General features: G+C 48.3%; 1 protein-coding gene across 4 annotated transcripts in view; it reads right to left on the bottom strand.

The window, feature by feature from the left end:
* Nucleotides 1-514: 514 nt before the first annotated feature.
* LOC141069347 (uncharacterized) overlaps nt 515-15,898 on the bottom strand; it is a 33,242-nt gene continuing 17,858 nt past the window's right edge. For 2 of the 4 annotated variants that reach the window (XM_073558826.1, XM_073558825.1), the window contains exon 4: nt 515-1,964. In XM_073558826.1, coding sequence (XP_073414927.1) covers nt 1,725-1,964 — 240 coding nt within the window. In that variant the 3' untranslated portion in view covers nt 515-1,724. Of the gene's footprint in view, nt 2,575-15,898 lie in introns of all 4 variants that reach the window. The other 2 variants (XM_073558827.1, XR_012226554.1) reach the window with 2 other exon arrangements.

Below are 15,898 nucleotides of genomic sequence, written 5' to 3'. Positions count from 1 at the left end.
GAAGGGAGTGATGGGGAGAAGGGAGTGATGGGGAGAAGGGAGTGATGGGGAGAAGGGAGTGATGGGGAGAAGGGAGTGATGGGGTGAAGGCAATGATGGGGAGAAGGGGGTGATGGAGCACTTATTCAAAACCTATGGTGAGTTGAGTCACATTATAAATGTTATTTAATTATAAGTATGCACTGCTACACTACAACCGTGTCCATAGCCCCGCCCCCTTATGACCAAAGCCCCGCCCCTGCCACACCTCCATCCCCGCCCTGCCGGGCCATGGAAGAATGGTCTTGCTTGAAACCGGTCCCTGGTGCAAAAAAGGTTGGGGACCACTGGGCTAAAGGACCAGATCCCTGTGGTTGTTTTAGTACTAGACCTAGCAGGCTAAAGAACCAGGTCATTCTGCCAACTTGGATTTAGCCTGCTCTCTGTGAGAAAGCTAAGTGCCAGCCTGTAATACTATTGTAGGAACTCGAGGATTCTGATAGCGTGGGGCAATGATCAGACAGAAGCGGGTTACTTTAGTGCAAATAGTGTATTTTTATAACAGCAGTGACACCCAAAAACAATATGCTGATAACCTGAAATGAGACAAGTCCTAAAGCTATATAGCAATTCAGTAAAGTTCCTAAGACAGAGTCCTCATAAAAATGTGATCCAAAGTTGAGTGTAACACTCAGGTGACGTGGCACAGTTCACAACGTAGTGATGCAGAGAGAGTCCAATCCCGGTATGTAGCAAGCACAGGGAAGTCCAGAACAAGTCTATAGGTAAATCCCAGACGAGCAAAAGCACAGGACAGTCCAAAAGCTGATTTACAAGTTGATCCCAGGAGCGGCTTGAACACAGGTGAGTCCAGGAACAGGTTCACATTAAAGCATACGGTTGGTGACAGTTCCGACTGCTCTCATTGGGGAGAGTGAAGGGTTAAGAACAACATATAGTTCAGGAACACAGTTCTTACCAGACAATGTGAACCAAGGGTTAAGTTCCAAAGATGAGTGCAGCTTTCCCTACAGAGAACAGGGAATGTCCAGAGCCACAGCAGAAGCACACTAAGAAACAAGCAGCACAGCTGAAGGAAGCAGAATACTCCAGCAAGGAAGGCAGCACCTGAGCCGGGTTTTATACAAATGAACAGGAAGTAGAGCACACAAGAACAGCAACCTCCATCTTGACAAAGGGCAAATTCATTCACAAGGTGATTTAGAAAACCCGGAATACTGACACAGTCGGCTAAAGGACCCAGATCCCTGTGATTGTTTTAGTACTAGACCTAGCAGGCTAAAGGACCAGGTCCTTCTGCTAACTTTGATTTAGCCTGCTCTCTGTGAGAAAGCTAAATCCCAGTTGGCTAAAGGACCAGGTCCCTGTGAGTCTTTTAAGACTTGACCTAGCAGGCTAAAGGACTAGGTCCCTGTGAGTGTTTAATACTAGATCTAGCAGGCTAAAGGACCAGGTCCTTCTGCCAACTTGGATTTAGCCATCTCTTTGTGAGAAAGCTAAATCCCAGTTGGCTAAAGGAACAAGTCCCTGTGAGTGTTTTAATACTACATCAAGCAGGCTAAATTTTCACACTGATTTCAGGGTGTAGAATACATTGCACCCGTTACATCCATGACCAGGTCCTTCTGTCAACTTGGATTTAGCCTGCTCTTTGTGAGAAATCTAAATCCCAGTTGGCTAAAGGACCAGGTCTCCGTGAGTGTTTTAATACTAGATCTAGCAGGCTAAATAACCGTGGTAAAACAAACCTTGAGGCGGTCAAAGGCTTCCTGGGCTTGCGAAGACCATACAAACGTCTTCCCATTCTTAGTAAGGAGAGTGATGGGACGGACAATTTCCGAAAAATTCCAGATAAAACGTCTATAAAAATTAGCAAAACCAATAAATCGTTGTACCTCTTTGATGTTTCCTGGTACCGGCCAGTCTATGATCGCCTGGATCTTGCTGGATTCCATGTTCAATCCCTGGGGAGAAATAATATAGCCCAGAAATTAAATTTCGGGCAATGAAACTCACATTTTTCGAGTTTAATGTATAAATGATTATCTCTTGGCTTAAACATCTTGGCTTGACGAACTCTTTCCAACATTTCAGGAATTAGCGGCAACGGGTACCTGTTACGAATGGTTACCTTATTTAGCTCCCGGTAGTCAATGCAAGGTCTTAGAGTCCAATCTTTCTTCTTTACAAAGAATATGGGGGCTCCCACTGGTGAAGAGGATGGTCGGATAAACCACTTGGCTAGGTTCTCATCTATATACTCTCGTAATGTTTTTAGTTCTGGAGCTGCCTGCGGGTAAACATGGCCGAAAGGGATCGCTGCCCCTGGAAGCAATTCTATGGGGCAGTCATATGGTCTATGTGGTGGAAGTTGGTCTGCCTTCCTTTTGTCACAAACATCCACGAATTCCTGGAAAACCAGAGGGAGAGTAGGTACCTGTATTGCCTCTTCCACGTCCCAGGTAACTGGAACCGTGACCGTTGGACAGATGGTAGGACTACCCTTCGAGGGGAAGGATATCTCCTTGGTTTCCCAATTGATGTTTGGATTTTGCGACCGTAGCCAGGGAATTCCTAAAATTATAGGAAAATGAGGAGAAGATATTAGCATAAATGAAAGGGTTTCCTGATTGTATGGTTCCACCTCACACTCCAGGAGCACCGTTTCCCGGTCTACTGGTCCAGAAGTTAATGGGGAACCATCCACCGATTCCATGGTGACAGGCAAAGCTCTGTTTTGATCTCAGTGCAGACTCTTACCTGCACACCTGGGACATATTATGGTGGCCTCTCATTGGTTCTGGGAAAGCTTCTTATAGCCTCAGGAAGCTCCCATCCCTGTCAGTTATACTTTCGCCCTTGGCATAGTGTGGTGACCCCTGAGTGTGTTTGTGCTGTGTTCTGGTTGCTTGATACTCTGTGTACGACTCGGTCTGTTCTCTGGATATTGCTTGTTGGATTCTGCTTGGTACCTTCTTTGTCTGTTTGGTTTTGACCCCTGCTTGGCCCCGACTCTCCGTTCTGTCTCATCCCTGGTACTTTACTGCTATCTCTGTGTATGACCTCGGTTTTGCCTGACTGAGTATTTCTGTTTAGTGTCCTGCCATCTCTGGAAGCAGGACGCTAAGCCCTGCCCCTTGCAGTCACATGACCGTAGGTCCTTCACTGCTTGCTAAACTTCAGCGTCCCCAGGTCCTGTTTGTACTTTCCAGCTGTACCTGACCCCAGGCCCCCCTACAGTGCGGGTGAGTCCCTGCTCAGCGGAGGCTGCACGCAGGTGCTGACATGACCCTGACATTATAACTGACCATTAAGTTTTTTGGGGGGTTTTTATGCAGAGTTATGGATCCCATACAGTCTCTGGCTGACCAGATGAAAAGTCTGAGTCAGATGTTTCAGGGTTTATCTCTGGAGCAGCAAGCTCTGGCTCGTTCTCAGCAGCAGGTTTCTGAGACAGTGCGAGAGGCTTTATCTTCTGGGTCTCCGGGGGCTGGGGCGAGGGATGTTGTTCTGGTGTCCCCGGAACCACCTGTTAAACTGCCTGACTTCTTTACTGAGAACAAAAAGGAGTTCAGGATCTTCATTTAGGGTTGCAAAACTTTTTTAGTTTGAGGCCACGCTCCTCTGGGGACGAAAGTCAGAAGGTTGGGGTCATTATGTCCTTATTAACAGGGTCCCCACAAGGTTGGGCTTTCTCCCTTCCTCCCACTGCCCCTGAGAGTGTCTGTGAATGCATTCTTTGAGGCCCTTGGGCACATTTATGATGAGCCTGACCGAGTGCGATTGCCATAGGACATGGTGATGAGCGTCTGTCAGGGGAAACACTTGGCTGAGTGGTTTTGTACTGAATTTCGCCGCTGGGCTGCAGAGATCTCTTGGGGCGACGCTGCGCTTCGAGGTCTCTTTCGCAGAGGCTTGTCCGAGCGGCTGCAGGATGCCTTGGCGTTACATCCCCCACCTAAGTCTCTCGAGGACGCCATGACCCAGGCCGTCCGGATGGACCTCAGGCTGTGGGCAAGAGGGGTGATGCAGGTGGAGACTCCATTGTTCCCCAGTGGAAAAGAGACTGCCCCTGAGCTCATGGATGTAGGCGTCCTCTCCCTGAAGGATACAGAGAGGAAATGCCGGAAGGACAAGCAGTTATGCTTTTACTGCGGTAAAACGGGACATTGGAAAAGGGAGTGTCCTGATTGCCCGTCTTCGACCCAGTCGGCGGGAAATGACTAGGTCTGGGTAGTCAGCGGGGAGACTACTCAGACCCTCAGGTACCCTTTTCCTCGTTTTCTAAGGTTTTACTTCATGTGGAACTGTTTGTGGACGGTAGTTCTTTTCCCTCTACAGCCTTTGTGGACTGCGGATCATCGATTAATCTCATTGACTCCCAATTGGTCACACGCTGCAAGATAGGGACAGTTAGGCTCAAGGTTCCGATCAAGGTGGTGGCCATTGACTCCTCTCCCCTCACTAAGGAGGGAATTCTCTTTGTGTCTGACTTGTTTTCGCTCAGAGTGGGCGCTACTCATGGGGAAAACCTAAGTTGTTTGGTTCTGGACAATCTACCTGCAGGGTTGGTATTGGGCATGCCCTGGTTACAACGCCATAACCCAGTTATTAACTGGAAAACGGGGGAGATTGTTCAATGGGGGTTTAATGATTTTAAGTTGTGTGATAAATCTGCACTACTGGTTGAACCTGTTAAATCTGTGTCTGTATCATCTGTCGGGCTGGAAGGTATTCCGGAATGCCTGAAGGACTTCGAAGATGTATTCTCTGAAAGCGAGGCCGAGACATTACTGCCACATAGACCCTTTGACTGCGCTATCGAGCTGGTCCCGGGGGCTAAATTAACTAAAGCCCGTCTGTTTAATTTATCCGGTCCTGAGCGCTTGGCTATGAAGGACTACATTGCTGAAAGTCTGTGCAAGGGACACATACATCCTTCAGTCTCACCTGTGGCGGCAGGTTTCTTTTTTGTAAAGAAAAAAGATGGCAGGTTATGTCCCTGTCTCGATTTTCGGGAGCTTAGTCAGATTACTGTACTGAATACGTCCCCCCTTCCGTTGATTCCCGACTTGTGTAACCAACTATCAGGGGCAAAATGGTTCTCCAAACTGGATCTTCGGGGGTCATATAATTTGATAAGGGTCCAAGAGGGGGATGAATGGAAAACTGCGTTCCTCACGTCCGAGGGACTGTTAGAAAATTTAGTCATGCCGTTTGGTCTTACCAATGCCCCTGCCATATTTCAGAATTTCATCAACATGGAATTCTCAGATCTCACTGGTCGTTTTGTTGTTATCTACTTAGATGATATTTTGATATACTCCTCTGACAGGCATTCTCATCTGGAACGAACTGTTCTCCAAAGACTGAGAGAAAATCATCTGTTTGCCAAATTGGAGAAATGTGTATTTTGTGTTCAAGAATTGTCTTTTTTGGGATTAATTGTATCCTCTGAGGGTTTTCGCATGGACCCCAAGAAGGTGCAGGCCATTGCGGATTGGGTGCAACCCAGAGATCTTAAGGGTCTTCAGCGCTTCTTGGGGTTCGCCAATTATTACCGCAAATTTATCCGGGGGTTTTTGCAGGTGGTCAAACCACTCACGGATCTAACATGCAAAGGTGCGGATGTGAGAAATTGGTCCTCGCTCGCAAAAGAGGCCTTTGTGACTCTGAAAAAATGTTTTATGTCTGCTCCTGTGTTGGTACAGCCAGATCCGTCCAAACCATTTGAGGTGGAGGTGGATGCCTCCGAGGTGGGGGCAGTGTTGTCCCAACGGCCTGCCACTCTTACCAACCTCAGGCCATGTGCTTTCTTTTCCAGGAAGTTCTCTGCTGCTGAAAGAAATTATGATGTAGGCAATAGAGAGCTTCTTGCGGTCAAGTTGGCGTTTGAGGAGTGGAGGCACTTTTTGGAGGGGGCCAGTCACCCGGTTACTGTGATCACTGATCACAAAAATTTGTCATGCATTGAGTCTGCTAAAAAACTAACGCCCAGACAGGCCCGTTGGTCGCTTTTTTTTTCTCGTTTCCAGTTTACTATTACATTCCGTCCATGGTCAAAGAATGTCAAGGCTGACGCCTTATCTCGCAGTTTTCATCCTGTGTCTGCCCCTGAGCCACCGTCCTCCATTCTGCACCCTGGGGTGGTGTTAGCAGGGATCTCGTCTGAATTGGAACGGGAAATTGAGGGGGCCCAGTCGCTGGCTCCTGCGGCCAAGCCAGGGGGCAAGTTGTTTGTCCCAGAGCAACTTCGCCTTAAACTCTTGCAAGAGTTCCATGAATCCAAGCTGTGTGCTCACCCTGGCATATCAGCCACACGACTGGCGGTGGCTAGGATCTTCTGGTGGCCTACCCTTGGTTCTGATATAAAGAAATTCATTTCTGGTTGTGGGGTCTGCGCTCGTTCTAAATGCTCTCATAGCCGTCCGGCTGGAGAGCTGATGCCCTTGGCAGTTCCCGAAAGACCATGGACCCACCTGTCCATGGATTTTATTACCAATCTTCCCTCTTCCAGGGGTAATACGGTGGTATGGGTAGTGGTGGACAGATTTTCAAAGCAGGCTCATTTTGTGCCCCTGTCCGCATTACCTTCTGCTGAGACCTTATCCAGGTTGTTTGTGCAGCATGTGGTCCGCTTGCATGGGGTACCCCTGAATGTGGTGTCTGATCGTGGTGTGCAGTTTGTGGCTAAGTTTTGGCGTGCTTTCTGCAAAAAATTAGGGATATCTCTGTCCTTTTCGTCTGCGTACCATCCCGAGAGTAATGGTCAGACGGAACGCACTAATCGGTCTCTGGAACAGATTTTCAGATGTCTGACTTCTGGTAGACAAAATCACTTGTGTGATATACTGCCATTGGCTGAATTTGCCTTCAATAGTCGGGTGAGTCAATCCACTGGTATGTCCCCTTTCTTGATCAACTATGGGTTCAGTCCTCATTTTGGTGAGTTTTCTCGTCTAGATTTGGGGTGTTTCCAGCAGAAGTCCAGCGGCGTATATCTAGGTCTCAAGGCAGGTATAAGTTTTTCGCGGACAGGAAATGATTACCTGGTCCCATGTTTCAGGTTGGAGAGAAAGTTTGGCTCTCCATGCGAAACATTAAGTTAAAGATTCCGTCAGCCAAGTTGGGCCCCAAATTCATTGGCCCGTACAAGATTGTGGAAAAAAAAATCAACCCAGTAGCGTACAGGCTGTGCCTTCCACCCTCTTTCAAGATCCCTAACGTCTTCCATAGATCTCTACTGAAACCTTTTGAAGCAGTCCAGGGAGAATCCGAGTCCGCTGCTCCTCCGGATTCGGTTGAGGGACATGTGGAATATGAGATTGGTCACATCGTAGATTCCAGGTTGGTACGGCGGTCAGTACAGTACCTTGCTCATTGGAAGGGGTATGGGGCCGGAGGACAGGTCCTGGGTGCTGGCCCGGTTGATGCATGCGGATTGCCTGGTTCAGGCTTTCCATGCTAGGTACCCGGGCAAGCCTGGTGGTCCAGAGGCCCCCCATTGAGAGGGAGGTACTGTCATGATACCAGTGCTGGTGGACCTGCACTTCTGGGGTTAATGTTTTGGACTTATTATGGTGGCCTCTCATTGGTTGTGGGAAAGCTTATAGCGTCACGAAGCTCCCATCCCTGTCAGTTATACTTTCGCCCTTGGCATAGTGTGGTGATCCCTGAGTGTGTTTGTGCTGTGTTCTGGTTGCTTGATACTCTGTGTACGACTCGGTCTGTTCTCTGGATATTGCTAGTTGGATTCTGCTTGGTACCTTCTTTGTCTGTTTGGTTTTGACCCCTGCTTGGCCCCGACTCTGCGTTCTGTCTCATCCCTGGTACTTTACTGCTATCTCTGTGTATGACCTCCGTTTTGCCTGACTGAGTATTTCTGTTTAGTGTCCTGCCATCTCTGGAAGCAGGACGCTAAGCCCTGCCCCTTGCAGTCACATGACCGTAGGTCCTTCACTGCTTGCTAAACTTCAGCGTCCCCAGGTCCTGTTTGTACTTTCCGGCTGTACCTGACCACGGGCCCCCTACAGTGCGGGCGAGTCCCTGCTCAGCGGAGGCTGCACGCCGGCGCTGACAGGACCCTGACATTTTTTACTTACAGTATTCATTGGGGTGTTTCATAGACACCTCTATTACTAACCCTGATGTCAGCCGTGATTTTTTACAAACAGATTACCCCAATTGCCACTGCACAAAAGCAATCAGGAAGAGCTGAGGCAAAGTGCAAGAATCAGCACATCTAATAGATGCTGGTGAGAGCTTACAATCTACAATGAGGTGGGGGAGACAGAGTACAGGGGTGTATTTACAATGGTGTATTTACAATGAAGGTCCAGCCATCTTGAAGGAGTGAGGGATGGATGGAGATAGTGAATGCTACACACACACACACTTACACATAGAATGACTGATTAGTGAACGTGATAGGCCGCTCTGAACAAATGTGTTTTGAGGGAGCACCTGAAACTATGCAAATTGTGGATAGTCCTGATTTCTTGGGGTAGAGCATTCCAGAGGCTTGGCCCTGTGCGGGAGAAGTCTTGGAGTCGGGAGTGAGAGGTACGGATTAGTGCAGAGGTTAGTCGAAAGTCGTCTGCAGAGCGCAGCAGTCGGTTAGGCCGATAGAAATGAGGGAGGAGATGTAGGGGGTGCCGCACTGTGGAGAGCTTTGTGGGTGAGAACAAGTACTTTGAATTGGATCCTATAATGAATGGGCAGCCAATGGAAGGACTGGTGAAGAGCGGACGCGTCCGAGTACCGATTAGTCAGATAGATGACCCTGGCTGCTGCATTAAGTATGGACTGGAGAGGGGATAGTCGAGTGACGGGGAGGCCAATTAATAGAGTGTTGCAGTAATCCAGGCGCGAGTGGATCAATGCTACAGTGAGGGTTTTTTTTTTTTTCCATCGTGAGAAAAGGGCAGATTCTAGAGACGTTCTTTAGGTGTAAGCGACAAGAGCGGGCAAGAGATTGTATATGGGATGTGAAGGAGAGATTGGTGTCAAACATAACACCCAGACAGCGTGCCTGCTGCCGGGGTATTATTGTGGTACCACCCATGGAGAGGGAAATGTCAGATTTAGGGAGGTTAGGAGACGGCGGGAGCAGAAAAAGTGCAGTTTTGGAGAGGTTGAGTTTCAGATAGAGAACGGACAAGATGTTGGAGACTGCGGACAGTCACTGGCGTTCTGTAGTACAGCGGGGGTAAGGTCAGGGGAAGACGTATATAGTCTCGTGTCATCAGCATAAAGATGGTACCGAAAGCCAAATCTGCTGATGGTCTGTCCAATTGGGGCTGTGTAGAGAGAGAAGAGGAGGGGGCCAAGGAGTGAGCCCTGAGGTACCCCGACTGCAAGAGGAAGAGAGGATGATGTGGAGCCAGAGAACAAAACACTGAAGGAGTGGTCAGAGAGATAGGAAGAGAACCAGGAGAGAGGAGTGTCCTTAATGCCTAGTGACTGGAGCCTAGAGAGTAGAAGGTGGTGGTCAACAGTATCGAAAGCTGCAGATACGTCAAGAAGAATGAGCGGAGAGTGGTCACCGTTAAGTTTTGCTGTCAGAAGGTCATTGGTCACTTTGATGAGTGCAGTTTCTGTCGAATGTAAGGGGCGGAAGCCGGACTGTGAAGGGTCTAGAAGGGAGTGAGTGGAGAGGAAACTGGTAAGGGGGGAGTAAACTAGGCGCTCCAAAAGTTTAGAGATGAAGGGGAGATTGGAGACTGGTCTGTAGTTGTTTGTGCAGGATGGGTCGAGATAGGGTTCCTTTAGTAATCGTGAAACGAAGGCGTGTTTGAAGAAGGATGGGAAAATGCCCGAGGAGAGGTAGAGATTAAAGATTGTAGTTAGGTGGGTTGTGACGACTGGAGACAGGAGGAGATGTGAGGGAATGGGGTCGGTAGTGCATGTAGTCAGACGAGAAGAGAGGAGTCTGAAGACTTCTTCTTCTGTGATGGGATCAAATGTGGAAAGTGAGCCAGGGGAGATGCAGGAAGGGATGGGAGTCACAGCACTTGGTGGTTGGGAGCAGATTTCCTTACGGATATTATCTATTTTTTCTGTAAAGTGGGAGGCCAGGTCATCAGCACAAATGTCTGTGATAGGGGCTTGTGCTTTTGGCCTGAGGAGGGAGTGAAAAGTGTCAAAAAGTTTTTTGGGGTTGTTGGCTAGTGAGGAGATCAGTGTGGTGAAGTAGGTCTGTTTGGCGAGGTGAAGGGCAGCGTTATAGGTTCTTAACATAAATTTGAAGTGGATGAAGTCTTCTGGTGTGCGGGTTTTTCTCCATAGGCGTTCAGCACTCCTAGAGCATCGCTGGAGAAGTTGAGTTTGCGATGTGAGCCAGGGCTGTTTTACTCTGTGCTTGGAGGTTCTGAGGGTGAGGAGAGCTTGTTATGAATGAGTCACCGTAGGAGGCAAAAGCAGAAATACAAGCTAAGTCCAGAAAACCAGAGAAGTTGGCAACTATCAGATTGCAGACCCCTGAACCTATCAACACAACTAGCAGTAGCCGTGGGGGGTTCCTACGATGCCCTAGACCCCTCGATCACAGCCGGAGAAATACATAGGCCTAAGGAAAGAAAGGGGAAATCTAAACTGCCCCAGAGCAGACCCCAAAGCAATAGGCAGCCCCCAACATATAATGACCGTGAAGCAAGATGAAAATACTAACACAGACAGAAAGATAGACTGAGCAAAGACGGGGCCCCAAAACTACCTAGACAGGAAAGGACAGGAAGGCTGCTGTCTGCAATCTGCCAAAACCCTATCAAAGACATAAGCCAACCAACTGATATGAAAAAGGCCCTGAATCAGCTAGGCTTCAAAAACTGAATCAGCACTCAGGTATTTTCAGAAGACAGAGCTAAATGAATTCAGCACACCCCAGCAGGGAATGGCAGAAATCCAGAAAAACAAAGCAAAAACAAAGTCAAAGCACAAAAGCAAAAGGCCGAGCAGCAAACTTAGCTTTGGAGGAGCAGGAATTCAGACTGGTCTCCAAGGATCCCACAGAGAAATCACCCACAGGGCAGAAGGGCGTCGGCAGCATTATATCCAGTCCGTAACTCCACTCAGCCAGTCACAATCATCAGCCTCAGGTGTTTGACAATCAGGCTCACTACCTTTCTTTACCAGAAGAGGGAGTTCCTCGGGCCTCAGTAATGAAGGGGAAAATGAACTCACAACAGGAGCTACTTGGTCAAGGGTGCTTCTAAGAGTGTCGTTGTAGTGATGAACAGCCAGATTAGGAGAGGAAAAAGAGGAGATTGGGGACAGTGATGAGTGTAGGGAATCTGAAAAAGTGTCAGAGGGTTAATGGCTTGTAGATTTCTGAATGTGTGGTAGGTAGGAGTGAGCTGGGGTGGGTGAGGATTTGTGAGCGTGAAGGAGAGAATGTTGTGGTCAGAGAGTGGAAGCGGTGAGTTATTTAGGTGGGAGATTGAACAGAGCCGGACGAAGACCAGATCAAGGGTGTTACCGTCCTTGTGTGTCTCAGAGGTTGAAAGCTGTGAAAGGCCTAGAGAGGTGGCTAGTGATAGAAGCTGGGATGCAGATGTGGAAATAGGGTTATTAATGGGGATGTTGAAGTCTCCCAGGATAAGGGTTGGAAGTTCTGAGGACATCATGAAGTGCGGCAGCCAGGCTGAAAAGTGGTCAAGGAAGTGGGTGGGTGAGCCTGGGGGCCGGTATATGACCGCTACTCTGAAGGAGAGGGGACGGAACAACCTGATGGTGTGGACCTCAAAACAAGGGAATGAGAGTGATGGAACTGGGGGAATGACCTGGAAAGTGGATTGTGGGGACAGGAGTATGCCGACTCCACCACCATGTCTGTTTGTGGGTCTCGGGGAATGAGAGAATTGTAAGCCACCGTAGGAAATGGCAGCAGGAGAGACAGTGTCAGAATCCTGAATCCAGGATTCAGTGAGGCCAACAGATTAAGAGAGTTGTTCAGAAAGCAGTTGTGTAGGAAAAATGATAATTACTTACCGGTAATTTGATTTTCCAGAGCCATGACAGCACCGCACATGAGAAGGTACCCGCCCCCAGGAAACAGGAAACCTGTAGCAGAGACAAAAGAAGGGGGGCGGCACCTCTCCCCTCAGTTTGTTTCAGAGTATGCAAGGTAACCGCCTTATTAGTTTACATACATTTTATATGACAGCGCTACTAATATTCCCCTTTCCCTTTAAATACATGTCTATATATACATATATTTACACATCCAGATATAATTTTTAAAAACCTCTGGTGCACCACACAACCATCACCAAGATTGTTCCCGCCCTATGCGGTGCTGTCATGGCTCTGGAAAATCAAATTACCAGTAAGTAATTATCATTTTTTCCCTTCCCCATGACAGCACCGCACATGAGAGGAAAGATAGAATAGACTCCTAGGGTGGGACAACAGCAGACAACACTTTTCTCAAGGCCAGATTTGAGGGCCCTAGGTCTAGTCTATGGTGTCGGAAGAAAGTGGATGGTGATGACCATACTGCTGCCTTACAGATCTGCTCAACTGAAGCATTTGCCCTTTCAGCCCAGGACGTGGCTATGGCTCTTGCAGAGTGAGCCGTTACACCCAGTGGGGGAGTCTGGTTTGAAGAAGAGTAAGCTAGTGCAATACCCATACGAAGCCATCGTGCAATCGTTGACTTTGAAGCTTTTTTACCCCTGTTTGTCCCCTGAAAGGAGACAAAAAGGGCTGAAGACTGTCGCCATGGTTTTGAGGCTTCTATATATTGAAGCAGGCAACATCTGACATCTAAACAATGGAAGGTTTCCTCTCCCTGGGATTTGGGTTTCGAACAAAACGAGGGCAAAATTACCTCCTGCTCCCTGTGGAATTTGGAATTTACCTTTGGTAGGAAGGCTGGATCAGTTTTTATGATCACTATCATCCAAAAAGGTGGTATATGGTGGATTTACAGATATCGCCTGCAGCTCGCAAACAGGACGAGCTGAGGTTAGGGCCACCAGGAGTACTGTGTTAAGTGTCAGCGCCTTTATTGGGATGGAAGCAATCGGTTCGAATGGAGATGCTGTTAGTGCCCTTAATACTAAATTTAGATCCCAGGGAGCTACCTTAGGTGTTAATTTTGTGGGCCTGGATGTGAAGGAGGCCCGAATGAAGCTATAGATCCATGGGTGATCTGCCAGTTTTTGATCAAACAATGCACCCAGGGCCGATACCTGCACTTTTAAGGTGCTTGTGGATAGTCCTTTTTCCAGCCCTTTCTGGAGGAACTCCAGGATCTCCTTTATTGGTATTTTCTGGGCTGTTCTAGTCAATTGTCGGCCCGTGAACTGTAAGAATTTTTCCCAAATTTTTTGGTATTTTTGTGAAGTTACCTCCTTCCTGCTAGCGAGCAGGGTGGTTACTAACGGGACTTAGAACCCTTTTGCTAGAAGGAGTCCCCTCTCAAGTTCCACGCAGTGAGGTGCAGCCCGTGAACCCTGGGTTGTTCCACTTGGCCCTGGTATAGCGGATTCGGGGTATCTAGGCGGATCCATTGGTCCGAGATAGACATGCGTCTGAGCCATGTGAACCATGCCCTTTTTGGCCAGAAGGGCGCAATCAGGATTATTCGAGCTTTTTCCTGCCGGATCTTTTTTAAGACTACTGGAATCAATGCCAACGGGGGGAACGCATATGCCAGGTGAAATTTCCACCGGTGTAGTAGCGAATCCACCCCCTCTGGCCGCTCTCTTGGATTTAGGGAGTAGAACCTGTCCACTTTCCGATTTTCCCTGGTGGCAAACAAGTCTACTTCTGGTGTGCCCCAGGCAGCGCAGATTTCCCCAAATATTTTTTGACTTACGGACCATTCTCCCTGGTGTAGTACATGACGGCTTAAATAATCGGCCAGATAATTGTCTGCCCCCTTTAAATGTGTACCCGATAAGGATAGAATATTGTTTTCTGCCCAAGCGAATAATTCCCTGGCCTCTGCCATAAGGGTTGCCGACCTTGTACCCCCTTGTCTGTTTATGTATGCTATGACCGTGCTGTTGTCGGATAATATGGTGACATGTTTCCCTTGTACTTTTTGCTTTACCAGGGGAAGGGCTCGCCTTACAGCCGCCAGTTCTTTTAGATTTGAGGATGCCTCCCTCATTCCGGGTTCCCACTGGCCCTGTAGGGTTTGTTTCCCTATGTGTGCCCCCCAACCACTCAGACTTGCATCCGTGGTCAATACCACCGAGTTTTGAGTCGTCCAGGGTACTGCTCTGTTTAGGTTTTCGGTGCTCAGCCACCATTTTAGGGACTCCTGCACTTGAGGGGAGAGGATAATCTCCCGATCTAAATTGGAAGGACTCTTCTCCTGCTCGGACAGGATCTGCCTTTGTAGTTCTCTCGTATGGCTTTGTGCCCACCAGACCGCTGGAATTGTCGCTGTTAACGTGCCCAGGAGCGACATTGCCTCTCTTACTGGTATGGCTCGACCAGACTGTATCCGTTGTATTTTTTTGTGGATAGCTCCAATTTTCCTTCCTGGAAGGCTGCACTGTTGTTTTAATGAGTCCAACTGAATTCCCAGGAATTCTTGTGACTGTACTGGAGTTAATTTGGATTTTTTGAGATTGATCATCCAGCCTAACCTGGTTAATATCTCCAGGACCCTTGTAACTGCATCTTCGCAGTTTTCCCTGCTGTTTGCTATAACCAGGAAATCGTCTAGATAAGGTACTAACAGGATATTTTCCCTTCTCATAAAGGACGCTACTTCCCCGATGATTTTCGTAAATATACGCGGGGCTACTGATACCCCGAAGGGTAGGCACCGGTACTGTAGATAAGTGGGGATTTGAGCAATCTCTACTACCAGTCTCAGATATTGTTGGTGTTCTTCCCATATTGGGACATGGTAATAGGCATCGGTAAGATCTATTACTGCCATGTAGCAACCTGGGTCGAGTAGCTTTACTGCTGACCCCAAGGTCTCCATTTTGAATTTTTCTGTTCTGATATATTGGTTCAGGGCTTTGAGATTGAATATTGTTCTTAGTGACCCATCTGGTTTTGGCGTGAGGAACAGAGTACTGTAAAACCCTTTCCCTTTCTGATGACATGGTACTTTTATAAGTACCTCTTTTTGAATGAGGAGCTGGATCTCCTTTTCTAATGTAGCCTGATTCTTCTTGGCTACCCGGGTCACTTTTAGTCTTTGAGGAGGAAGGGTTAGAAAACTGAGTCGTAGGCCCTCGGCCAACAGGTTGGTTACCCACTTTGAGGTGGGCAATGCTACCCACTGATGGACAAAGAATCGAAGCCTTCCCCCAACCGCCCTGGCGTCATTGCTTGGTATCGGGTCTCGGGGTGGTTCTACTAAAGAGGAAACCTCTCTTCTTCCCCTCCAGGGCCTACCCCGCGTGGTTCTATCGTCTGGCCGTCCTCGGCTCCCTCTATTCCCTGTTCCACGAAAGGACGAGTGAGCCTCAGTCCACCGACGCCCAGGGAAGGGGGTTGGAAACCGTTTTTTCTTATCTGATGCTTTTTCCAAAATTTCGTCCAGTGCTTTTCCAAATAAGTATTGGCCCTCACAGGGGACGGCACAGAGTTTAACCTTTGACTGGAAATCTGCCGACCAGTTTTTTAACCAAAGTGCTCTGCGGCCTGAATTAGAAAGGGCGCATGCACGGGCGGCACCTCGGACGGAATCTACTGCGGCGTCAGCCAGGAATCCTGCTGCTTTCTGTAGGAAAGGTATTGCCTCCAGCAGTGTCTCCCTTGGGCATTTATTCTTAATTTGGTCACTTAATTCGTCTAACCACCTGACCATAGCACGTGCCGTAAAAGTGGCAGCCACCCCTGGTTTAAACGACCAAGCTGATGCTTCCCAAGCAGCTTTTAGAAAAGCGTCTGCTTTCTTGTCAAGGGGGTCTTTTAGGGCGCC

The sequence above is a fragment of the Dendrobates tinctorius genome, unplaced genomic scaffold, assembly GCF_039654945.1.
Source record: "Dendrobates tinctorius isolate UK_male_01 unplaced genomic scaffold, ASM3965494v1 ptg000259l, whole genome shotgun sequence".
Classification (NCBI taxonomy): Eukaryota; Metazoa; Chordata; class Amphibia; order Anura; family Dendrobatidae; genus Dendrobates; species Dendrobates tinctorius.
This window is presented reverse-complemented; position numbering and strand designations above follow the sequence as displayed.